Source organism: Eurosta solidaginis, chromosome 1 (genome assembly GCF_040869045.1).
Source record: "Eurosta solidaginis isolate ZX-2024a chromosome 1, ASM4086904v1, whole genome shotgun sequence".
Lineage (NCBI taxonomy): Eukaryota > Metazoa > Arthropoda > Insecta > Diptera > Tephritidae > Eurosta > Eurosta solidaginis.
The window spans coordinates 249,736,330-249,763,152 of record NC_090319.1 but is presented as its reverse complement, the minus strand read 5'-3'; the positions used below and the strand labels follow the sequence as shown (position 1 = coordinate 249,763,152).

The 26,823-nt window shown below is 36.5% G+C and overlaps 1 protein-coding gene across 1 annotated transcript in view; it reads left to right on the top strand.

Moving 5' to 3' along the window:
- The window catches only part of beat-VII (beaten path VII), a 599,011-nt gene that overhangs the window by 306,850 nt on the left and 265,338 nt on the right, over positions 1–26,823 (top strand). The window contains exons 4-7 of the mRNA XM_067760324.1: positions 1,905–2,040; positions 4,905–5,041; positions 6,483–6,690; positions 11,543–11,726. Coding sequence (XP_067616425.1) covers positions 1,905–2,040; positions 4,905–5,041; positions 6,483–6,690; positions 11,543–11,726 — 665 coding nt within the window. The remainder of the gene's footprint in view (positions 1–1,904; positions 2,041–4,904; positions 5,042–6,482; positions 6,691–11,542; positions 11,727–26,823) is intronic.

Genomic DNA, 26,823 nt, shown 5'->3' with positions numbered 1-26,823 from the left:
TAGCGTATAGGCAGTTAGGGCTGCATTCCAGCGGTTGTTGTAGTTGTATGGCTGTAACTCCTTCCGGCCCTGAATTTTTGCACGGTTCAAAAGATTGGATGGCCCAAGATATCTTATCTCTTGTAATTAGGTTGTGCTATATAGGTTGCACTGTTGCTTGTGTCAAACTTTGTGTATCCCCTGGGTCGTTCCTAGTTGCACCTGGAAAGTGTTTATTCAGCAGTAGATCCAGGGTTTCCTCCCAAGTTTCGGTCCACGAACCATCAGGCCTTTGCAAGCATCCTGGGCCATATTAGCCGATCTGGAAAGTACTTTCCTGAGTCTCCCCTTTCAGACACTGTTCCCATGCTGCTACAGAAATCTCGCCAGGAGGATCTTTGGCTTTCCTTAGCTCAAACTTTTAATTTCTAAGATGTTCTTTGTATACCTCCCAATGCTGCTCATCGCCAGAGGCTTTAGCTGCATTGAAAGCGGCCCTACTTAACCTGCGAAGGTTTTCGATTAGGATTAACGATTGGGATTAACTAATTGATTATTTAAAATTTAAACACGCGCTCTACCTTTATAATTTTAAATCCCAAAATTCTTTTACAAGAGCAATTGTTAAAGTTTTGTAGTTAAAATTCAACAAGACTGCGTCTGTTTTAAAGGAAAAATTGCCTTCTATTTTTATATAAAGGTAGTCCTTAAAATTTTGTATCATCTTTTTATTTTTATATTTTTTTATTTTTTTTCCTATTGCCGTTAAGAAACCATAAAAAATTGAGAAACTGCTACTTATATTTATGTATGTTGACGCAATTCACGGCAGTTTTTTTTATTTTTTTTTTGCTAAATATCACCTTTAAATTCTTATCTTTTGTGTCTGTGGGTCACCTAATCATAGCAAGGCTTCATGCTCTAAAGCCGAATAAATTTGAATACAGATAAGCCACAGGCATTTCATATTCAAAACAGAATTGATTTGTAAAGTTCTTTGTTCATTCATATGAAAACTTTAGGGCTTCATTTTATACCTAAGCGACGTTAAAATATACGTTTATCCCGATTAAGCGAATTAAACAGAAATTGAAAAGATACTAATGGAGCTTTTCTTACTACAGCTATGTTGTAATTTTTGAGATAATACCGCAGTTCAGCAGCATACCTGTCCTTAACCCATTAATGGTCTAAGCAAAGCTACAAAAATTAATTTGAATATTTTTTAATTAAATAGCACTGTGTGACACCAAAAAATACCTGGAAGCGTTTTTCGAGTAGATCATGAAGATCTACGAATGACTGCATGCAAGATTTCCCCGAACACCGCTAAAATCGGCAGCCATTTGCTTATATATATCAAAACTGGCTAAGTTATTAAAATTTGTATGAAAGTAAAATTTTAAAAATTGTAGTAAAACGACCCATAAATATTTACTTTGCCATGTGTTATCTGAGTTTAGAATCATCATTTGCAGACTTGTGTGACTAGAACTTTTGTAGCTGTCAGCCGATTTTTTACTTTTTCCCAGTTTTGGGTAGACAAAACTTCATTCTATCAAATGAAGTAAACTTTCTAGGATATATTAATAATATATGTATCTATAAGCACTACCTTTCAGACGACCCTTAACTGTAGTTAGGTGTTTCCAAATTGATTCATTTCGTTTTGTTGATTTTCTAACAAGGTGGATAATTGCGGTACGCATATTGGAAAGATTTTCCTTCATCCCTTGGTTTGGAGACAAAATTTTATAGGCAATACGGAAAATGGTTTGAATATACTTTAATGTTCCCAAATTGACACATTGACCACAAATGGGTTGGACAGTTTAGAATGGGAATATCATGACTCTTAATAAATAGAAGTCAATTAAAAGTGTATCATTTATATAACTAAATTTCTTGTTTCGCTTTATTTTTAGTGGGAGAATTCCAACGAGACACAGGTGACGTTAAAAAACGTTGATTTCGATTTATCTGGCCAATTCTTCTGCGAAGTTTCAACGGATGCGCCGATTTTTACAAAGGCTTCTGTGGATGAATTATTATCAGTGTTTTGTAAGTTCAATTAATTAGTTGTATATAAAGTTTGATAGGTATACACACAATTGGCGGCAGCCTGTATAGTGATCCTTTTTGGCTGAAACTTGACAAGTGCATACCTTCCTTCCCTTCATATTTCTATCGGATTAACTTTTTTCGGGAAAATGGATTAGGGACCGACCTACTAAACAAATTTTATTTATGATGCGATTTGCTTGAAATTTTGTATTTACACTGAGGGAAATGCTCTGGCTGCTTTGTCAATTTCGCTATTAATGCCGATGTATTTCACAGGCAATCTACATATTTGGAGTGAGAATGTTATCAAATTTTATTTGTAACCTATGAAAAGTCAGCTCGCACATCATCACTGTCGTTTTAACAAAGTCTTATTTATGTAGCACTTATATTAATATACGCGATATAACACGGTTAAAAGTTTGGGCCTTAATGTGAAACTTCTTTGTATTGCATATATGACGAAAGAAAATAAGTTTAAAAATTTAGATTATACCGATCTTCCTGAAATGAGCGCGCAGTACTGGACTTCAGTTTTAAGCTTACACTTGCAGTTAAAAAAAATCTAGTGGGCGGTGGCCACATTTCGAATCGATGTACTCAATTTGCAGTAGCTTCCTCTACCTACTGAGCTATCACATCTGTGTAAGAAAACATATCACTACCATTGTATAGGTTTACAAGTTGGATATGTTTGTTTCCTTCTCCTTCTAACACACTGCCGTTTGACACTGACCGAAGTGTCAAAACAGTGGAGATCGTGGTGGAACGAGCGTTTGACACTAAACGAAGCGTCAAAACTACCAGGGTTGCTGTCATCGTGACCGATGCCGGGATGTATTTATTTTAGATATGGGTGGCTGTAATGGTAAATTTTTTTGGACAGATTTACTATGAAATATGTGCTGCATCAGTTCAAAAGTTATTCGCGAGAAACAGTGCTATAGCTACTCCACACTAGAGCTGCAAAAATATAGATATAAATATCGATACATCGAGTACTAGGTTCATGGTGCGATTATCGATGTTTTTTTCTAAATATCGAGTACTGTATTCCCATTTCTTATTCCTTTTTCTAGAATTACACGCAACAGAAGACATCATTGAGTTGGAAGAAGACAATTGTGTTGCCAAAAAGCTACGAAGTACAAAGTCAGGCATTTGGGTCCATTTTGACAAAATCAGTAATACTTTTGCAATATGCCACTTTTACAAAAATGTTATAAAACTAGGGGTAATACGTCTAATTTGTTTCACCATCTAGAACGATCGCATACCACTGCAAATTTAGATTCACATAGCTTGCCAAATAAGATTGATTTTTATATGAAAAAACATATGAAGATCCATCATCACGTAAAAAGGCTTTTGACAGTACCCTAATAGGGTTTAGTCACCGCAGACGTTCGACCTTTTCCCATAGTGGATGACAAATGGTGTTGTAACTTTGTATATACCCTCGTTTCGCTGTATAAGCTACCACCGCGGACAAATTTGCAGATTGTGTTTTATGATCGCTTCGAAGTTATGAAGACAATATTACATATATATATGTATAATATACATATATATGTATAATATACATTGTATATATATGGGGTATTCCATTTCATTTGACCAATTTTGAACCCGACCCCTTTAGAATTGGCTGAAAGTTTTTCTTCTTTTTCTAGCTTACGAAAGACGTTTTTCAAAATTTTTTCATCCAACTCAAAATAAAGTTATGAATTTAAAAAAAGCACCGTTTTTGTTTTCAAAATGCTATAACTTTTTCAAAAATTGACCGTTTTGGATCTTTTTTTTTTTTAAATTTGTTTTTAAATGTACTTTTCGGAAAAAATTCAAACAAATTTTTAAAGTTTTTTTTTGTAATTTTTCAGTTTTTCGAGATTTTTCGAATTTCGCCATTTTTTTTCTCATAAAAAACTTCAATCAATTCTGCAATCATCCCCACTAATCCTAGAGTGGGCCGATATTTTTTTTTTTTTGTTTAATTGAAAAAAAAAAAACTTTAAAAATTTGTTTGTATTTTTTCCGAAAAGTACATTTAAAAACAAATTAAAAAAAAAAAGATCCCAAACGGGCAATTTTTGAAAAAGTTATAGGATCGGGTTCAAAATTGGTCTAAATGGGATGGAATACCCCATATATATATACACGTATAAATTGTATTTACATAAAGGTCTGATATATACCTGATATTGCTTTTAAATTGATTAAGCGCTCTTCACTATAATAAAAATTCGATATATATCGCGAAATATCGATACCCTCCCTCTTAAATATCGAAAATATCGAGTAAGCCGAATATCGATACTTTTGCAGCTCTACTCCACACCCTAATAAACAGCAGGTGCTACAAAATTTCGTACCAAACGCTGTCGAATAACCTCCACAAAAAAGGAGATAGAACAAGCATTATGGTAAGGTGAGCGCAGCTATGAACGAAACCTTTACAATGTGTCACAACAATTCATATGTGTGAAAAAATGTATCAAAAAAGAAGCCATGACTTGCAGCATTTTTCACAAATAAAATTTGTATTGTTCAGCAATAAGTTTAAACCAGGGACATACTAGTTATAAATTTAAATTTAAATTTTTTACAATAATAATTTTTTGTCAACGTTTATTTTTAATTTTTCCATACCGCCTTTGGGCAAGGTTAGATCGAGATTGACTTTAGCAACGGCTAAGCGTCAAATATGGCAAGGTTAAAAGCTAGTCAAGTTTAGCTGTAGTTTGAACTGGCACCAAAAACCGGGCCTTAGAAAATCCAGGACCCTCCTTAGATCTGTAATATTGAAACATTTATTTGCATAAGTACTTATGTAACTTTAATAGCGATTTTAAATTTTTCAGTGCCTCAAACTGGACCGCCGATTATAAAATTTCGCAAACGGATGCCATTTGTTATAGGCGAACGTTTATTTGCCTTATGTAATACGACGAGAGCTTTTCCCGCACCGCATATTACGTGGCTCATCAATGGTAAAAAGGTAAGCTACATTTATTTTTTATTTTGTTGACTTACTAGGACTTCTTGGAATCCTTAGGGTGTATAAAAAAAACAATCACCCTGCCCGTAGAAGTTCAAGAAGTCCCTATGATGATTCTAAAAGATCTCGGATCGCAATAAATTTTTTCTAAGGGCCTCATCATTGGGAAAAATTATTATTTGTAGGTAGTGAAACAAATTTATATGCAATTCTGTATCATATTGATACTGTAACGAGTTTAGGGAAATCCTGGTTATTATGCACCTTCTGCTCGAATCGCTAAATTATCGAACAAATAACTCTAATATTCAGTATTGCAAACTGGTCTTCATTTAGATTACTTTGGGAGTAGTTGACAATTATACCTCACTTAACAACTAATAGCGCGTTTAAAAAAACTGATTGCTGATTCCTCAGCTTTTATACTTTCGGTTTTCTCGTTCACCCATTTCTCCCAAGGTTTAATCATTTTGCGAAAACTGTTCGAGAATAGCTGTATCTCATGCTTGGTTGCCAGCTACATATATACATGTATATTTGTAGCTTATGCCTTTCTACTAGCCGTATGCGTGTTCTGCTCTTAGCTGATGACTACATGTGGGTATGTGAGATATCTCTTCACTTCGAGCTGCTAGTTATGTGTGTGCACGTACATAAGTTTGGCTGCTTCCTGTATTTGTTGTTGTGATTATTTACCAACAGCATAGTGATGCTGATATTCGCCACAATACTTTTACCACACTAGATACCGATACTTTATACTCTATCCTTTTTGGCATCGAGTAATTCAACCGCAGTATCTTATCGAATTTTCGGTAAAAGGTGATAGCATATATACAAGAAAAGAGCTGGTCGACTAAATATACAGTTTTGCATGTTTGCCCTTTTCTAATTTGTTTCGCGAGTCGAAACAAATTTTGCCGCGAAGAGTTAGCAGTAAATCTATTCAGAAAAAGCAGACAACTTCACAAGCAAAGTTACCTTTGGTCATTCCTGTACCGGATTTTCGAAAAAAGCTGTGCCCAACGCTTCGCTTTAACAGATAAATTGAATGTAAGCGGTAAACTTAAAAAGGAGAATATAGTGGAGAGCTCTTCTGTTAAAGTTATAGCTCTTGGAAGAGCGTTTTTTGTAACTCTGACCTTATTGCAACATCTATTTTATACATCCAAAGACATATTCAGATCTTATTTCAGTATCGATGATTTAAATATCGAATCTTTTTGATTCGATAATATATGGCATCCGATACTTGATGATAAAATACTTTGCATGCGATATGGTGTCCCTAGGTCCTTCAGTTTTAGAACGCTTTTTTTTACCTCAATCCTGTCTTAAATTTTTTACGACAATATTCCCATCAAAGAATACATGGTCGCATACAGTAATACCACAATAAGCTTTAATCATGTAATCTTATCTGTATGTAATTTATATTTAGGTTGATGATAAATATGTACGTACACATCACGCTTACTCTATGACAAACAAAAGTCATAGACGAGCACAGCAGCAGCATCAAATTCAACAACAATTGCTGCAGCAACAATACTATCAACAATACTACAATCAGTATCAGCAACAATACCAAGTACCACATTTGATCGATCGGTATGACAAAAGCTTGCGGTGGAGTGGAGGACGTCCAGGTGAGTTTAACAACTAATTGCTTTTAATTATCACAGTTTGCCTTTTCGTGACGAAAAAAATCTAGCTTTAATTAATAATGCAAGCAGTCTTTTATATAACTCTAATCACTAAAATGTTGATTTAAACGAACCTTACATAAAAAGTGTAGTAAAAATATAAGCCAATCCTGTTATTTCTTAGTATAAGAAAATTGTGCTTTTGAACCGAAGAGCTTCGGTCGCTCCATAAGACGCAACAATTATTTTATATCATAGGTTGCTTTGATTTTGAGATACGAAATATATTGAAAAAAGTAGCAATCGATAAACATCTAACTATTACTAGACTGCTGTACAACTGTTTTAATTGCTAAAATCAAATCGAAAAAATTCGTAAACTACCTTTACACTGTTCTCAAATGAGTAGTTCCAAATAATTATTTTCAAAGCGTTTACATAGGCTTCATTCGCATTTCGCTTAACCTTTCCTACAAGACTGGCCTGCCATAAATACGATAAAATATGAAAAATAATAATATAATAATATAATATGAAAATATGAAAAAAAAACAAGCAGTTTCTGGTAGAATGGTAAAGCTAGTGAAAACTGCTATTTATAACTCTGGTACAACACCACGATGACACGTCGCACAGTGGCGCCTTTTGAGTTTTTCTTTGCAAAAATCATAACTTTTGAACCGATGAAGATATTTAAAATGCAAATGAAAGCTAATTATTTGGAGTTTTATTGTGTGAAAGCTCAGAATGTCACAGATACAGGGTGCTTCAAAAAAATTCGTCAAAGTCGAAAATTTTTAGAAAAATGCAAAAACAAAATGTTTTTAATAAAAAATAAAAAAAATAAAATGAGATTTGTCTTATAATGACGTATTTAAGCATTAAATAAGATAAACTAATGATTTTGATAAGATAGCGTGGCGCTGCCCACTTATGATAAAAAGTTGTATCTAAATAGTCACGTAATCAATAACTATCAAAATCGATAGACGTATTGTTTCTTTTAAATGGCAATACTCTTATAAAACTCAAATGTCCGTTTTTGGTGCCACAATAACAAGGTGCTTCAAAATTCATCGTAAAATTTTACATGTTTTTTTTTTAATTCACAAGCCAAATATGTATTTTATTAATAACTAAAAGTTATTGAAAGTGGTTCAATCAAATTTTATTTGAGCTAAAAATTAAACAGCCAACGAATTTTGGAAAAAGGGAGTGGCACTGTCCATTTATGCTAAAAAGTTTGATCTTAGTAACCGCTTTACCAATTTGTACCAAACTCGATAGACGTATTGATTTCTATAAAAATTCAATACTCGTTTGAAGGCGAAATGCCTAAGCTTTAAAATAAATTTGATAAACTTTAGAGAAATGCAATTACTAAAAGTATATATTTATAAATTAAAAAATTAATTCTTTTTTTTGAAATAAAAAATTAACTTGTACATAGATATCTTATTTTTCAGTAAAGTAACAAAATTGATTAGTAAATCTCTTTTTAATTGTTGTGATAAGAAGTGAGAAACTTATTTTATCTTAACATAGTCATCGTCACTGGAACCATTTCTGAGCTATACGCATCTGCAAGATCTTTTTGTGTTCTTACATACCTCATAGATGATATGGCTGGATCAAAAGAGATAGCTAACATGTTGAAAAGGTATTCGCCTTGTCTAACTCGTGATACTTTGCAGGTGTTCATACATCTAATTCCTTGTTCTTAGATTCTTGAGCTTCTTCAGACAATTCTCCTAATTGTAAGCACTGGTACTCTATTAAATGTTCTCCGTGTGCTAAAATTTTATGTACCGTTGGTGTAAGTTTCTTCTCAGGTTACTTTTGATGCAGCAACTCTGTAATTTTAGATGCATATTCTCCAAATTTGGGTCCATTAACTGGTTCATGGCAGTTTAAAATATTTAAAATTACTCCCAATCTTTTCACAATATCTCTATCAACTCCTGTTATGCGAGCAGTCACTTAATCGTTTTCAAAAAATCTTCTTGAGGAGCTACCATCATTTGTATTTCCGTATCCATACTTTGGACAGTCAACTCTAAGGCCAATCTCTTTACAGAATGCATCCTGAATTATTTTTTTTTCTCCTGTTTTCTTTCTCCTTACATGTTGTATTGTCGTCGAAAACTTCTCCTTGTTGTGGTAGTGTATAAGCCAGCTTCAAAACAAATTCCATACATCTTATCCCAGCATGCAAAGGAGATATTCCATACTCATAATTTAGTTCGTCAGTTATTGAATCATCAAGATTTTCAAGACTCCTTCTCGTATTTAAATAATATCAGGCGGCACAATATAGCTGATTCTGTAGCTTCATCTTTTAGTCGTAATGGAACATATTACTATCTGTAATTGTTTCATCGTCTACATTTATTCTTTGTTTATATGCGCTTTGTCCTGATGATCCATCACAGCCCCACTTAGTTATCAATGCTAGCTCTTTTGGCAGTGATTTCAACTTTTGTTCAGTAAAACTTTGAAAGAGTCGTGTAGACGTATGATCCATTAGGTTTTGTAGCTCAATTTCAGCTGATAATTCGGTTATTTTGGGACTTAGAGGAACTGCTTCTTTCTTGGATTGAGTAATTTTTTTGTATCCAGGTAAAATATCGGCATTACGTTGCAATAATGACTTACGCAATATAATATATTTTTTCTTCGTTAAACCAGTATCTATTAGCAGCGCCAAAGCTTCTTCGGGAGTGTATTTCTCAGGTAGCGCATTTGGTGGTGTGGGAAAGCTGTTTTTGATCCTCGTCAGTCGCACTTAGGGATGCAAATTGTGAGGAGCAACATCGATACATCGATGTTTCGATGTATCGTCAAAATTAGCATCGATGATAAAAAACATCGGAAGAAAAACATCGATACATCGACGTTTTCCGATGTTTTTTCAGTAGAATTAAATTTTGGAAAAACTACGTGACTCTAGTTTTTTTGTTTCAATCCTAAATTAAATTATCTTTAATTGCTATACAAGAAAACGACAACCGGCCGCCCTCTTTACTCACAAAACCATTTTAAATACAAGGAAAAAGAAGAAAAATTTCAAAATTTTCCCAATGTTGAAAATTGGTCAACTTTGAGCGGCTCTACCTGGTAAACTGTGATTCTCTGTGAAAAACCAGTTTTATATTCTTGATCCCTGGAAAATTCCCTATTAGAAACATGTATTAGATTTAGCGAACGCTTTCATGATTTTTTTGATTTTTGTCATGCTTTAACGGCAGAGGCGCCACTGTGCGTCGTTTAACCAAAGAGGATAAATTATAATAAGAGCCACCAGTTTGGTACGAGTGGCGAGTAACTCGCTGGAAATCAAAAAATTGATGCCGAATGTTTTCTATGAGGAACATTTTTGAATTTTTTCCCATTTATGCATGCGGTTTCCATGAATTACAACTATGGGGTCCACACTAATTAAAAATTTACATCATAAGTAGTTTCGAGGAAATTGGTAACCATACCAATTTACCATTGATACCAAACGAAAGTTGGTTTTCTTTATATGAAGTAAGTTTGCTTTAGTAAGCATAAAACGAAATGGTTACTTGTATGTTACGTTTTGGTCGCACCAATCTAAATGTGTCTTTTCGATTTGAATTTCCATAGGAAAATATATAATTCTTGAAGTTATATAACATGCAGATTAGTGATGGAGGTCTGGTGATAAAAAGATAGTTGAAGTGTATACTTGAAGTGTAAATTAGTGAGATACTACTACGTGATGGTTTTAAGTCAACGTAATGAAGACTTGGTTGCATTCGCCATTCGAAATTTGGATACAAATCTGTAAGTGTACGGGATCTGCATTCAAATGTAAATTTTTGCAGAATATGTAAATGCTGCGTTTTGGTGTGGACCTACACAGCTGTTTCTTAAACAAATTGGGAAAATTATGCAAATAAAGGCCGTGTCACAATGACATTTTTCATATAGCTGCGTTTAACACAAGCTTATGCATTGCAATAACATCGCCACAATCAGCCAAGATGTTGCGTTTGTAAATATGAAGGAACTTCAGATTTGGCAATTGAAGTTTATTACGCCTTGCCCATTCACATACAAAATTTTGCGAAGCACTGTTGTAAACATTCTCCCTATACAACAAAAATACTTGCTAACATATTTGGTGTGGTAATCATTTGTTATATTTCAGTTTTTAATTGCGAAAAATGTTAGAAAATTTACCAACCAGTGGAAAAAAAATTTCACTTCCAAAGTGTGCCAACACCCTTAGCCAAAGCAAATGTCAAATTCTTCTTCTTGGGATTTGCTTGGAACAAAATTTGGGAGATGGCTACTTTTCAATATCAGAAGGCGCCAGTGTCGCTCATTCTACCGTTCTCCATAAAAATACGTGCAATCTACTCATAATGCATAAGCTTGTGTTAAACTCATCTATATGAAAAACTGCTTATGTGTGGGAGCTGTAAATGATACGTTGTCGGTATCCACATGTGATTTAAAGCATCCAGGATAATTATAAGGGCTAAGTAAAGGGCTAACCACCTCTGACTATTTTGCTGCCATTGTCATAACAAATTTGTCAGGTTTTTTTAAAGAAAATAAAGAGATAATAGAAAAAGAACTTGCACTTTGCTTATAGCCAGCTACATTACATCCTGGGTACTTTGGTACTTATTAGCTTACGATAATATTTTTGTTTATTGACTAGGATTGAAAATGTTTATTTTATTTCCGTTGCTCATTCACTTAAGTAAACATGCATTTGGCCCCTGTGCAACAATATGAGATATTTATAAATTTAATTTAAGTAATATTTTTTAATTGTTTAAGTAATTTAAACCTTTTTATTTATCTCCTAAAACAAAAGATGATTTTACTTCGCATAGTTCATACCATCACGATGGCCACCATCATTCTGCAAGTATTTACAATAATCCCTTTAGTTCCTTGGCCAATATGCACGAAGTTTATGACACCCATGAAATCCATCAGCGCAACTACGACAATAAACAGAAAGAAATGAAAAAGCATATGGAAATGAAAAAGCACAGGTAAGCTCACATTTCTTACGATTCCACAAGCATAAGTATGAATGTGGATTTGGATACAATATGTATGGATGATAATTTACAACGAATCTAACCAACAAATTTAAACAAAATATATTTTACAATCACATACGCTACAAACAGATATGCTGTTTAAAAGTCGAGTAACTCCATTGTAATTGGTTCCAGCATTTAAAAGTTTTACTGTGGGTGTATTTTATTAAATATTCCTATAATTTGTAAAAATCGCAGTTTTGAAAAGTCTACCCTCCTAACGTAAGCCAAAGATATGTACATTTGTATGTAATCACCCAATTTATAAAATATAAAATTACCCAATATACATATAATTAAATGAGACTTTACAGGAAAATGTCATTTCAAAACGCTAAAGATTAACGCAATTATTTTAAAAATTTTGTCAAAAATATATAATTTTAACCCCACATGTCAGGTTAACTCTGAGTTGAAAAGATAAATTGCCGTTCTGCAAGTGGGCATAAGTAAACCTTTTTGATAGTTCTCAGTTATAAAGAGCACACACTCTCAACTTTATGAAGCTTTGTCTGATAAAAGAGTAAAGTCTCCTAAATTATCCTTCATTATTCCTGTTTGACCAAATCATGACAAATCGACCATGTTAAAACTATTGCAGAGCTCAACAGAACGTTGGAAGTAATTATAGAGCTTTGAAAGAACAAATGAATACTTAAAAGCAGAGGTCAAATAACCAAGGTACAATAAAGAAACGTATTCGGTTGTTTTTGAAAGAATTAAAGAAAATGCAAAACAAGATTGTTAAGAGATCTTTTCAACATAAGCTTTGGGTTTGGGCGGTCTTTTACAGATATCCACCGACTAGGCCTAATGTACCTGCACCAATCTTTCAGCTCAAAGATGAATGACATAAAAAATCAAAGCAACTATAGAATTTACACACCGAATTTTCTTTATGTGTCGGCAAATTTGAGTGCAAAATTTGGTTATTCCGTATCGATTTTTAAATAACTTCCCATTAAGCTAGAGTCTTGAAAATTCGAACATATTTCTAGGCACGGAGAGCATGACACTGACATACATATTCGGGGGAAACAGATGTTGCTAGGTGGCGCAGGGAACGTGATATTTAAAAACTTACGAGTTTTGCAAACAACGCCCAGAAAAAATTTGGGTAGGTTATGACATCAAATGGCAAGCAACAACAAAAAATAACGTACCAAGTTCATATGAGCACTTGAACAATAACCAACCAGGTGTAAACATTTAAATCGTAATTAATATATAAAGTGGTTTATAGGTTCTATAAAATAAAATAATTAAAACAAGTAAGGAAGGCTAAGTTCGGGTGTAACCGAACATTACATACTCATTTGAGAGCTATGGAGACAAAATAAGGGAAAATCACCATGTAGGAAAATGAACCTAGGATAACCCTTGAATGTGTTTGTATGACATGTGTATCAAATGAAAGGTATTAAAGAGTATTTTAAGAGCTATGGAGACAAAATAAGGGAAAATCACCATGTAGGAAAATGAACCTAGGGTAACCCTTGAATGTGTTTGTATGACATGTGTATCAAATGAAAGATATTAAAGAGTATTTTAAGAGGGAGTGGGCCATAGTTCTATAGGTGGACGCCATTTAAGGATATCGCCATAAAGGTGGACCAGGGCTGACTCTAGAATTTGTTTGTACGATATGGGTATCAAATGAAAGGTGCTAATGAGTATTTTAAAAGGGAGTGGGCCTAAGTTCTATTGGTGGACGCCTTTTCGAGATATCGCCATAAAGGTGGACCAGGGGTGACTCTAGAATCTGTTTCTACGATATGGGTATCAAATGAAAGGTGTTAATGAGTATTTTAAAAGGGAGTAGTGGACCTTAGTTCTATAGGTGGACGCCTTTTCGAGATATCGCCATAAAGGTGGACCAGGGGTGACTCTAGAATTTGTTTGTACGATATGGGTATCAAATGAAAGGTGTTAATGAGTATTTTAAAAGGGAATGGCCTTTGTTCTATAGGTGGACGCCTTTTCGAGATATCGCCATAAAGGTGGACCAGGGGTAACTCTAGAATTTTTTTGTAGGATATGGGTATCAAATGAAAGGTGTTAATGATTATTTTAAAAGGGAGTGGACCTTAGTTCTATTGGTGGACTCCTTTTCGAGATATCGCCATAAAGGTGAACCAGGGGTGACCCTAGAATTTGTTTCTACGATGTGGGTATCAAATGAAAGGTGTTAATGAGTATTTTAAAAGGGAGTGGGCCTTAGTTCTATAGGTGGACGCCTTTTCGAGATATCGTTATAAAAGTGGACCAGGGTTGACTCTAGAATGCGTTTGTACAATATCGGTATCAAACGAAAGGTGATAATGAGTATTTTAAAACGGAGTGGGCCTTAGTTCTATAGGTGGACGCGTTGTCCAGATTTCGCCATAAAGGTGGACCAGGGGTGACTCTATAATGTGTTTGTACAATATGGGTATCAAATTAAAGGTATTAATGAGGGTTTTAAAAGGGAGTGGTGGTAGTTATATATATGAAGGAGATTTCGAGATGTCGACCAAAATGTGGACCAGGGTGACCCAGAACATCAACTGTCGCGTACGGCTAATATATTTATATATGTAATACCACATACAGTTTTCCTGCCAAGATTCCAAGGGCTTTTGATTTCGCCCTGCAGAACTTTTTCATTTTCTTCTACTTAATATAGTAAGTGTCACACTCATTTTAAAAAGTTTTTTTGTAAAGTTATATTTTGCGTCAATAAACCAATCCAATTACCACGTTTCATCCCTGTTTTTGTATTTGGTATAGAATTATGGCATTTTTTCATTTTTCGTAATTTTCGATATCGAAAAAGTGGGCGTGTTCTTTGTTGGATTTCGGCCATTTTTACACCAATACAAAGTGAGTTCAGATAAGTACGTGAATTGAGTTTAGTAAAGATATAAAGATTTTTGCTCAATTTATCGTCTTAACGGCCGAGCGGAAGGACAGACGGTCAACTGTGTATAAAAACTGGGCGTGGCTTCAACCGATTTCGGCCTTTTTTACAGAAAACAGTTATCGTCCCAGAATCTAAGCCCCTACTAAATTTCACAAGGATTGGTACATTTTTGTTCGACTTATGGCATTAAAAGTATCCTAGACAAATTAAATGAAAAAGGGCGGAGCCACGCCCATCTAGAATTTTCTTTTATATTTGTATTTTGTCGCACCATATCATTACTGGAGTTGAATGTTGACATTATTTACTTATATACTGTAAAGATATTAAATTTTTTGTTAAAATTTGACCTCAAAAACATTTTTTTTAAGGGGGCGTGGTCGTTCTCCGCTTTTGCTAGTTTTGATTAAGTTGCCGTTCCTGCCAAATTTCATCATGATATCTTCAACGACTGCCAAATTACAGCTTGAAAAACTTTTAAATAACCTTCTGCCAGGCCCATTGTCCAAAGTTTTACTAATTTTATATTCTGCGTCATAAGTTCAATTCACCTACCAAGTTTCATCGCTTTATCCGTCTTTGGTAATAAATTATCGCACTTTTTGGGTTTTTCGAAATTTTCGATATCTAAAAAGTGGGCGTGGTTATAGTCCGATTTCGTTCATTTTAAACAGCGATCTGAGATGAGTGCCTAGAAACCTACATACCAAATTTCATCAAGATACCTCAAAATTTACTCAAGTTATCGTGTTAACGGACAGACGGACGGACGGACATGGCTCAATCAAATTTTTTTTCGATACTGATGATTTTGATATATGGAAGTCTATATCTATCTCGATTCCTTTATACCTGTACAACCAACCGTTATCCAATCAATGTTAATATACTCTGTGAGCTCTGCTCAACTGAGTATAAAAATAAGTCGGGTTTTCCTTCCTGACGCTATACCTCCAGAGCGCAGGAACCGATTTCCACGGTTTTGCATTCGTTGGAAAGGTATCCGGCTCCGTGAGGTTTGTAGCAAAGAAAATTCAGGGTCCACGCACAGGGTCTCGAGATATAGGCCAAAACGTGGACCCCGGTACCCCTGGAATGTGTTTATAGAATATGGATAACAAATGAAAGCTGTTGATGAGTGCTTTGGAGAGGGTAATTTTCATACCCCTGGGTGACTAGGGTCTCGAGATATAGGCCAAAACGTGGATCAGGGTAACACTAGGATGTGTTTTTACATTATGGATATCAAATTCAAGCTGTTGGTGTGTGCTTTAGTACAGAGTAAGTTTTATGCCGCTGGGTGACTAGTGTCTGGAGATATAGGCCAAAACATGGACCCGGATACAACTAGAATGTGTTTTTACATTATGGATATCAAATTGAAGCTGTTGATGTGTGCTTTAGTACAGAGTAAGTTTTACGCCGCTGGGTGACTAGGGTCTCGAGATATAGGCCAAAACATGGACCCGGATACCCCTAGAATGTGTGTGTATTATGGATATCAAATGAAAGCTGTTGCTGAGAGCTTTAGAGCAATTTTCATTGTGATATTCGATTCAGTCTGAATCTGATCTGCTAGTCTTTTCTAGTTATTTGGTAACATTTTTTTACATTTCTGATAAATTTGATGATGATTATAAATTTTAATTATTCAATATAGAAGGTTCGAATATCAAAGAGTGGCTTTCTTGTTTTTTCGCTGCAAAATTTTATATAATCATATCAAAATTCAACTTTCTTGCCTAAACGGATTCAACTCAAAGCGTGGCAAGTCCTGAAACTCGCTCTTGAGGTGAACATGGTCTATGAAAGTTTTTGACTCTTTCAAAGAGGCTGAAAGAACGTTCTGCACTAACTACAGTGACAGGTGCAAAAGATACGTAAAGCAAGACAAATGTTGCGGAAAATTGTATACAGATTGTGAACATTTATCAAAACGATCACCAAGGATTTAAAATCAGACTCATCCGTAATCATCCCATTTCCGTTATCTTCAAAACTCCTTTTTGGTTTTCTCTTTCGAATGTCCGGGAACTTTGGCGAGATATTCAATGGAATAGCAACTGTTTTGGATTCGCTTAAAATTGTTTCCCATTGGTTCCTTATCAATTTCAAATCAACTAATAAGGCATATAGAAACACATTTTCTCAGCAAATATTAGTCAGAACCTTTTTTTCAGAAAGACAAAATTCAGAGGTAAAAACTCAGAAGTCAAATCTCAGAAGTCAAATTTCTGAAATGAAAATTCACGAAATAATCAGACAGCAAAAAACATTACGAAGTATGCAGTGTGTAAAAGATTAAAATATGCAAAAAGAAGGCAATTGGGAAAAACTTTACAACAACTAAGGCATGACGTAGCTGAATGCGTTTGTAACCATTTCAACTATCGTAGGAGTGCGGGTTCGACTCCCACTCCCGGGAGAAAAGGCTCTGAAGAGATTTACAAGGTATAATCGAAACAGCTGTCGCCTTGTCCGTCCTGATGTCACGTTGTTTAAATTTTTTCCAAATTATTAAATAAATTATAGAATTAAAAAAAAAAATTGCTTCAAATAAATGTTTTCATACATTTAAAAAAGCAATAAGGGCAATCCCCGATTAAATCATAAAAACATTAAATTTTGTCTGATTACTTTGTGAATTTTGACTTCTGAATATTGATATCTGAATTTTGGCTTTCTGAAAAAAGGGTTCTGACTAATGTTTCCTGAAAAAATGTGTTTCCGAACTTTTGTTTTCTGAATTTATGGGGGAACCAGATGTCGAAACTCAACATCCATGGTATCGTCTCTAGCTTGGAGTCCGACGTTTCTTTCATTAATGGTAGTCAGTATTTTAAACCAAATTGAGGACAGCAAGATACATTCGAACTTGTTGATGTACTTAAGAATGCCGGTAACATCTCCGTATGCTTGTGCAGTCAAATTTAGCTCAAGTAATGCGTTCAATGCTTGTGTTAATCCTGGAACATGGTTTGCGAATGGTCTGATTGCTTCAATTCTAGCCGACCACCTAGTCTCTAAAAGACTGTGAAGAGATCTCGTTATATTTTTTTTTGAGGATGTCCCATCGTTGTGCACTGCTGCTGAAAATAGTAAAACGTTTTTGTACAACTCCGAAGAAAGTAATTGCAGCCGTACAACATTCTGCAACATCAACACTGCATAAATTCAGACTGTGGGTTGCACAAGGCGAGTAATCTGCATTCGAGTTTTTGTCGAGAATGTGAAGTTGTGCTCCGTTGTAAGCTCCTTTCATATTGGCGCCGTTATGGTACCCTTGTGCACGACAATCTTTTAATGGGATTTCAAACTTACCTAAAGTATGGCAAATTGAATCAGCGATTTCCTGACCAGTGTTTTGGTTACAATCCACGAAAGACAAAAACCGTTCTTGAATTGTAAAATTTGTTGCTTTCGAATTGAAATGGAGGTAGCGCAAAATGAACGAAGTCTGTTCAACGAGACTTGTATCAGGCGTAGCATCAACGATAATAGCAAAATACTTGGCTTTCTTGCATTGATCTAATATAGTTTCCCTCACGAGTTTTGCACAAATTTCTATAAACTCGTTCTGAATGTCTGGGGAAAGATAGTGAACTTGTAAACGTTTGTGCTGCTGTTGTTAAATCCTAACTTTCTCCAAATGATATCTAAGTATCGGATCATAATGGCTTATGAGTTATAAGATGCCCAAAAAAATGTCCATTGTTTCGTTGACCAAGATATATACCTTCGCCTCTGAAAGCTAGGCCTCTTTCACCCAAAAATAAAATAATGTCCAAAATTCTATATAAAATTTCTTTCCACTTTTGAGTTTCAGTGATTAGCTGTTCATTGATAAGTGTATCAATTGTAGCCTCCTATTGAATTAGATTTTTTAAAGATTGCCATTGAATATAACATTTAATGTGATCTTGAGTATTTTCGTGTGCTGGCAGTTTATCGTATAGCTTCTTCCACAGCTGCAATTTCGAATATCCGCCAGGACAACACGTTTTGGGTCGATTTAAAGTATTGGCGCTTAACAGACGACATGGTAGGCAATAAAAAGCATTGTTACTGGCACTCCACACCAACCAGTCAAGCTCCACTTTCTCTCCATTTGGCAATATTCTGTTTAACAACGAGGTAGGAAATTCCTCATCATGACGGTCACGTGGAAAAATAACAGGACACTTTTGATGACCTCGACGAATCAGTGTCACCACGAAACTATACGATTTCGGATTCATGTAAACAAACATTTTTGTTTGATGTTTTCATTGTCTCCTCATACATCCCCTCCTCTCGTCGTGCCTGGTTGAACAAATCGAAATTTATTCTTTCAAAGAATTTTCATGCACTCTTATGCTTGAACTTGAAAACGCCTCTCGTATAGGCTTCTGACTATTTCGCAGAAGCTGGCTTGCAAGTTTCATATAAAATTCTTACACATTCACAGCATGAATATATACACACACAAACCCTCCGTCCGTGTGAGCTTTCATTCACGAAAGAGAGAAGAAAGCAAATACTGTGCCAATAAGTGAAAACGAGATGACACCTTTCCGAAGCATTGAACTCTTTGAGGCGCTATAAAGTATGCAATGTTGCCATGAGACAGAATATGCTCCTCACCAACAGATGGCACAAAATCCTGTATAATGAAATATTTATGGCATCAAGTTTTTTTTTTTTTTTTGAAAATCGAGCATTCCGCTAGGCGAACCTCGCTTTCCGGCTTGTATGAAAGGCACGCCACTAAATGAAAATTTGAAGCGTACGCGAATAAAACTTGCATTACCAATCCGAGACACGCTAATTTTTCAAAAATTTCTAACTCCTTTGTTGACGACTCCCATGTTAGTCCAAATTCAATATTAGAGCGAACTCGGGCCGTTTATATATTGTTCTGGATGATGCAAAGTTTGAGGAGCTGCTCGCATTTCGCGAGCTGGAAGTCAGTAGTGGTTGAGCCTCGTACTGAAAGCAAAACGCGAGAAAGCCATGGGAGGCGAGATACAGTGGCGTAACAATAGGGTGGAAGGGCTGACAAAATGCCACGGGCCCCCGACCCAAGAGAGCCCTGGGCCAAGAGGCCGCGATCTCAAAAATATTTTTTACATTGTACCTGAGTATTTTAGTTTATTTGAAAAGTATATTTTTATAAGTTCTACTTAGGCTGGGTGCGGAGTTAGCCTAAATTTTAGGTAGCTAAACTAATATTCCACTGGAACTTTCCAGCACTGCAATAATTTAAGAAAAAGTTGTCAAAACTGTGCGAGTTGATTTGAAAACCTAAATTGTTTATTTCTGCTAAGAAAATAATAACAATACGGAAAATTTGGTATTTCTGATGCGTTTTCACGCTTAAAAAGAACAGAGGTCAATTAGGGTCCGCGGTAAGTACCTATTCCAAGATAGCAGTTCAAGAAAATGCAATGGCTTCGTTTTATAAGGCTTTTTTCGAACATAGTGGAGCACGTGCACAATGGCCTTTTCCACAATCTCGAATTCAATACTGTGATGTTGGTACGCCTCCAATAACTTCTTTAGGCCAATTAGTGCACTTGGCTGCCAAATATGTTCAGATTGCGGTCCATATTTGAGAAGGATCCAATTCGTGTGTCGCCAACATCAGCTTGAACAAAATTGAGCTCATCATCACGTACAATCGATCGGACCTTAAAATCGCAGCAGGGATCATCGCTCTATGATCTATGATTTACTTAAATTGAATGGACAAGAGCCATTTATTTGCATATACAATATTGAAAAATCAATATTTATGTTTTTGAAATTAGACATTTGAATTTCGGTTGAAAAGTATGCTCATACAAATTTTAAATTTTTATTTTGCACTGCCTTACTGACAGTTTCCAGTGATTTAGGTTTTTTCTCTATTTAGGTTTTCTCTATTTAGGTAGAAATTTAGGTCAACTCGCACACAGCCTTAAAATTCAAAGTGAGACAAATAAAGACATAGTTAAAGCATAGTATCAAAAGACGGATTATTTTATCAAGTTTTATATCTGATAAGGAATTTTAGCCTTTGACTTCAATAATATTAAAAATATTAAACCCTATTAGATGGGCAGGACCGTTATGGTTTCGTTTTTGCTTTAAAAGTTCTGTTTGTTGAAGTCCAAAAAGCGCTAACGAAAACATTCTGTTAAAATGCAAATCAGATGAAAAAAATGAAGCTGTTCCGCTCAAAAAGAAGATCGAAAACTACAACTTTGTTATGTTATTGGTTTTCCATTGCAAGATCCTATTATTGATCCTATCGATGCAGCCTCTAAAGCACTTCAGTCTAAAGCCACCCGATCTTTCAAATGCCATTTGTCCAGAAGAATTTGAAAGGTATCGATACGAATTTGGAATTTTAAAAATGGATGCGAATAGTGTAGCAGAAAAATGGTGCATCACCCCTGAATTTTCTAAAACTCGCAAGAGGATGGTAAAACGCCATTTTGATGAGCTTTGCGAAGATGAGCGTCTCCAAGATCCAGAAAGATTGTTCAAAGTGAACATATTTTATCGAGTACTGGACATCATTTAAAAAAAATTAAATCGCGTTTTATTCCAATGAATGAACTAGCCGCGACATACCTTTTATGTTTATAGTTTTAGTTGATTATGACAAGGGTACCACTATCGATGGTATGTTGTTGTTGTTGTTGTAGCGATACGGTTGCTCCCCGAAGGTTTAGGGAGTGATCGATATGATGGTCCTTTGCCGTTTACAGATCCGGTACGCTCCGGTAACACAGCATCATTAAGGTGCTGGCCCGACCATCTCGGGAACGATTTATATGGCCACATTAAACCTTCAGGCCAATCCGGTATTTTAGTCGCCTCTTACGACAGGCATACCTACCGCGGGTATATTCTAACCCCCTGACCCGCTGGGTTTACTATCGATGGTATCGACAGTGTTTGTTTTTAAATATTCTTTGTTTAAAATTGTTTTATGTATTAATGTAAGAATCCACAATTTTCAGCGTAAGTACATGTTAATAACTCCTAATTGTGGTGATTGATAATTAATGTTGTTTTTGTACTTTTGTTCTCAAATAAAAAAATCACAGTCTCGCCCCAGAAGATGCTAAGAAGGTCGTTGGGCTGCAAGGTGGAAAGAACTTTGTTTTATTTGCACGCCACATAAACTAGATCGGACCAGCTTCTTACGAATAAAAAATGATTTGCATTAAACTGATCGGTAACAAATAATGAAATTGTTTCAAATTCCAGAGTTTTGCAGCCCTCAACTTTAAAAGCTTTAAATGACACTGTTCTTTTAAGAAAAGCTCTAGAATTTGTTGAGATATGTAAAAAAAAGAAATGGCTGAATCATTTGCCAGAGAAATTTTCAGTTTTCGACCCACTTTCAGAGACGAAATAGAAAAATTGTCGTGTATTAGAGACCTCGCTGTTTTATTAATAATAAAAAATCATTTTATGTCTTGCAGCTTTCCTGAATTATGCACGGCATTACTGTTATTTCCTACAATTCCTGTGACTACAGCTTGTGCTGAACAATCATTTTCAAAACTTTAATTGATAAAAACCTGCTTAAGAAACTCTAATGGACAAGACAGAACTTGGCTGGGATTAAAATGGTTGATAAGCGCAATACAAAGCTTTATAGCTTCAAAGCTTCTGTTGCAAATATGAGTGTAACATACACATATTTAACAGGCGAGGCTCTGGCAACTCCAAGTTCCTCATTGCGGGATAGCTTAGAAGGTTTAATGTGGTCATATTAATCGTTCCCGAGATGGTCGGGCTAGTTCCTTAATGGAGCTTTGTTACCGGAACGTACCGGATCTATATCCGGCAAAGGACCGTCAACATCGATCACACTCCTCAAAGCCTTCGGAGAGTGTCTTTATCGCTAATACAACAACAAGAGAACTTGGCTAGTCTGTCTATTGAAAAATCTATAGCACGATCTTTAGACTTTAATGATGTTATTGACACTTTTGCGTAACAAAAATCGCGAAAAAACAGGGCTAGCATGGACTACAGACCATTCTCTCTTGCCTAAGAGAAGAGGCCTAAATCCATTAGTGGGACATATATAACGTATAATTGAGTAAGATGAAAATCTCGAAGTTTGTTAAAATTAAACTAAATACAACGTGACGATTTTGATTGATAGGGTCCCATCAAATGAATTTGCCATGGGCCCCAGATGGTATAGTTACGCCACTGGCGAGATATTTGCAAAAAGCTAGAGTTTGCCATCTTAGACCTCGAATATCTCAAGACATTCACGCACAAGTCACAAATTACATTTTTAAACGGTTTTGTTTAGCTTGACTTGGCAGGCCGACCGGCCAGCTGGCCGGAACGAATTTTGTAATTGAAATTTAACTAACTTCCGATAAGCTACAAGCTTCAAACTTGGAATATAGTTCAGAACCCGATGACAATGCAATAATAAGAAAAAACCCTCCGATAGGTGGCGCATAGATCGAAATATTCCAAAAAATCGTATTTGTGGCCCGATTTGGCTCATAATTGGAACACATAATACATACATGAATAAAAAGCGGTCTATAAAAAATCGCCGCCATGTGGCGCAGGTATCAAGATATTCAAAAAAATCGTATTCGTGCTCAGATTAGGCTCATATTTGGAACACATATTACATACATGAATAGAAAGCGACACATGAAAAAAAATCGACGCCAGCTGGCGGAAGGATCGCGATGTAAAAAAATCGTATTTGTGCTCCAATTTGACTCATATTTGGAACACATATTATATAAATTGCCGAGGCTTTTATTTAATTGTCTGATCAACGCCCTAGATTGATGAGGAGTGTGATGACTTGTACCTAGGACCTACCTAATTATTGTCGAGCTTTTAGTATTATTATTACTTAATGTAAATATTGTTTTCAATAAGACCGTTTAACTTAAAATTTTTTTTAAATTATTTTATGAGAAAGCCATAATAAAGGCATGTGGAAGTTTCAAACTTTTTATCTCAAATTCAAAGATTTGCCCAATTTTCTTAAACTGCTTGAACTATTCTAATTCTGGTTAGGTTAGGTTAGGTTAGGTTAGGTTATGTTAGGTTAGGTTAGGTTAGGTGGTAGCTGCCCTGATAAGGAAAGCTCACTTGGACAACACGAAGGTCCGTTGTGATACCACATACACCAAAAAAAACGGTGACTTAGATATGGCTGCTTAGAGAATCGTTGGGTAGCAACGATAAAGCTCCGAATGATACCGATCTCATCTTTGGATAAATCCTCGGGAGATCAAAGTGAGTCGCGACCGAAGTACTTTCGCCTAGTTCTGGCAAAAGCTGGGCAATCAGGCATAAAGTAATTTGGTGATTCCACCTCATCATCCTCCATACAGCTGCAGCAGGATAGAGTTTCCAGTATTTTGAGAAGAATCGTATGGATACCCATGGGACAGTGCCCTCTGAAAACCCCAATGACCATTGATAGGTGAGCCTAAGTGAACCCAATTATTTTAGCAGACCTCCTGCCATCCACTTTCGGCCAGAAATATATTGCTACCCTGCAAGACGTGGTCTACGCCCAACGTTTGCTGAGCTGACACGAGGCCCAGCTATATAGCCATCTTCATCCGGTTCAGTTGCACCGATGCTGGCTAAGAGATCCGCTTGACAGTTACACGGGATATCACTATGGCCGGGGACCCAAATAATCTTAATTGTAAAATAATTCGATACAATCGTAAGCGAGGTCAGGCACTCCCAGACCTTCCTCGATCGCACTGTAGTTGAGCTCAAGGCCTTGATAGCCGCTAGACTATCAGAGCAGATGTTAATTTCCCTAACCAAAGTATCACTGGATAGCATTTTATCCACCACATCCTTAATCGGAGCAACTTCCGCTTGGAAAAAACTGCAGTGATCAGCCAACTTAAACTTGCGGCTCACATTTAGCTCTTGACAAAAGACCCCCCACTAACCTTTCCGTCTAACTTCGACCCATCCGTGAACAAGTTAACCGGTCCCATGCCCAAGAAAATTCCTCTTCCCCACTCCTCTCTCGGTGGATTGACTGGGGTGAAGGTTGTATAAGGAGCAGTTATCGGCATACAATATTCCGTTCTGTCCGGGATAAAGTCGAAACTGGTAAGAAGGCTAGAGTGTCCGAAGTCAGAAAGCCTATAGCCCATATTACGAAGCCCGGCCGCGGCCGCCTTTCCCACCATATCTACTGGATATATGTTCAGCATGACATTCAGTGCAAGGTAGGTGTTGTTCTGAGAGCGCCGCTGATACCGACTAACGCCGTCCGTTGCACTGACACTAACATTTTGGAGGTGCTCGCCGTGTCAACTCTTTCCGATAGCCCCTCTGCAGCAGTACAAGGCAACCGCGGCCTTCCTGGCCCTATATTCCACATTGGGTCTCCAGGACAGTTTCTTGTCCAAAACAATCCCCAAATATTTAACCCTATCAGAAAGTACCAACGGTACCCCTCCAAGCGAGGGAGTAGTGAAATCGGGCATCTTATATCTCCTTGTAAAAATAAGCAATTCCGTTTTACCCGGGGTGACCGCCAATCCACATGATTCAGCCTACCTAACCACAGTATCCAGGTAGCCCTGCAGAACATCGCGCAGGGTGCCGAGAAATTTGCCTCTGACTAGGATAGCGAGGTCATCTGCATAGGCAACTACCCGACAACCATTGGCTTCTAGCTCCACAAGAAGCTCGTTTACTGCCACAACCCAGAGCAGAGGAGATAGGACACCCCTCTGTGGTGTGCCCCTGCACACCTTCCTCTCAACTATGGCCCCACCCCACTCCGCTGCGACAATTCTGCCGCATAGAAGTTTGCCAATATATTCAACCAGAGCCGTTTTGACTCCTAAATCCACCAGAGCGCTTTCGATTGCCCCCGATAAGACATTGTTAAAAGCCCCATCGATGTCTACAAAGGCACCCAGATCATACTTTTTGTGTTCTAGGGACCCCTCTATTTCCTTTACAATCGAATGGAGAGCCATTTCCGTCGATCTGCCCTTGCAGTACGCATGCTGTGAAGCCGACAGTAACCCCCGAAGTATCCTTTACCGTAGGTACAGGTCAATCAACCGCTCAAACGTCTTAAGAAGAAACGACGACAGACTGATTGGCCTGAAATCCTTAGGTGATACATGAGAGCTTCTGCCGGCCTTCGGAATGAAGATAACCCTAACCGTGTGCCAAGACTACGGGATATAGTTAAGCCTACAGCAGTTAGTGTAGATGATGGCCAACCAGTGGCAGGAAGTCCCTAAAGATTTTGAAATTGCGCAGGAATGATTCCATTCGGGCTCGGAGACTTATTGGGCTTGAACGACCCTATAGCTCATTTGACTTTCCCGTAGTGGAATGGCAGACACTTCTGCATGGCCAACAACCGCCGACCATGCAGGCGAAAATCCCTGCGCAATTGGAACATCGGGACTCCTCGTTACCACGACCAGTCACCTCCATCATCCTCCAACGTAGTGCGAAAGACCCCTCACCGGTTTCTGATTAGAAAAGCCAATTGGTCTAAAATATTACTCGAAATATCGAGAATAAATTGGCCTGAGTACGATGGGGATATTGATGAGAGTATATCCCATTTTAATAATGTACTATACGGAATATTTAAAAAATGCATACATACGTCCGAAACCACTGCTATATCATCATCGGCTTGGAGCACTAAAGAATTGAAACGCCTGAAAAATCAGAAGACGCGTTCATTCAAACGCTACAAACTTTCTGGATCAATGACTGACTATGCCGCCTACTCAATTTTACGTCACAAATATAACACATTGAACAGAATTTGTTATAGGAACTATATCAGTAGGATTAAAAGCCAAATTTTTGTCATTCCTAAGTCGTTTTACAGCTTTGTTAATGCAAAAAGGAAGATAAAAGGGTTTCCTTCTACAATGAAGCTAAATGATCAGATTTCCAACGATAGCTTCGAAATTGCTAACATGTTTGCGGATTTCTTCGAATCTACTTATTCAAACACCTATGATTACCCGGCATCAAATTATCCTTTCAGATTGTCTCCTCTGGATTCCCAGGCAGTCCCATATATATGTACTGATGATGTTTTAACTCATCGGGAAAATCTAAAAATTTCTTACTCTAGTGGTCCAGATCAAATTCCGT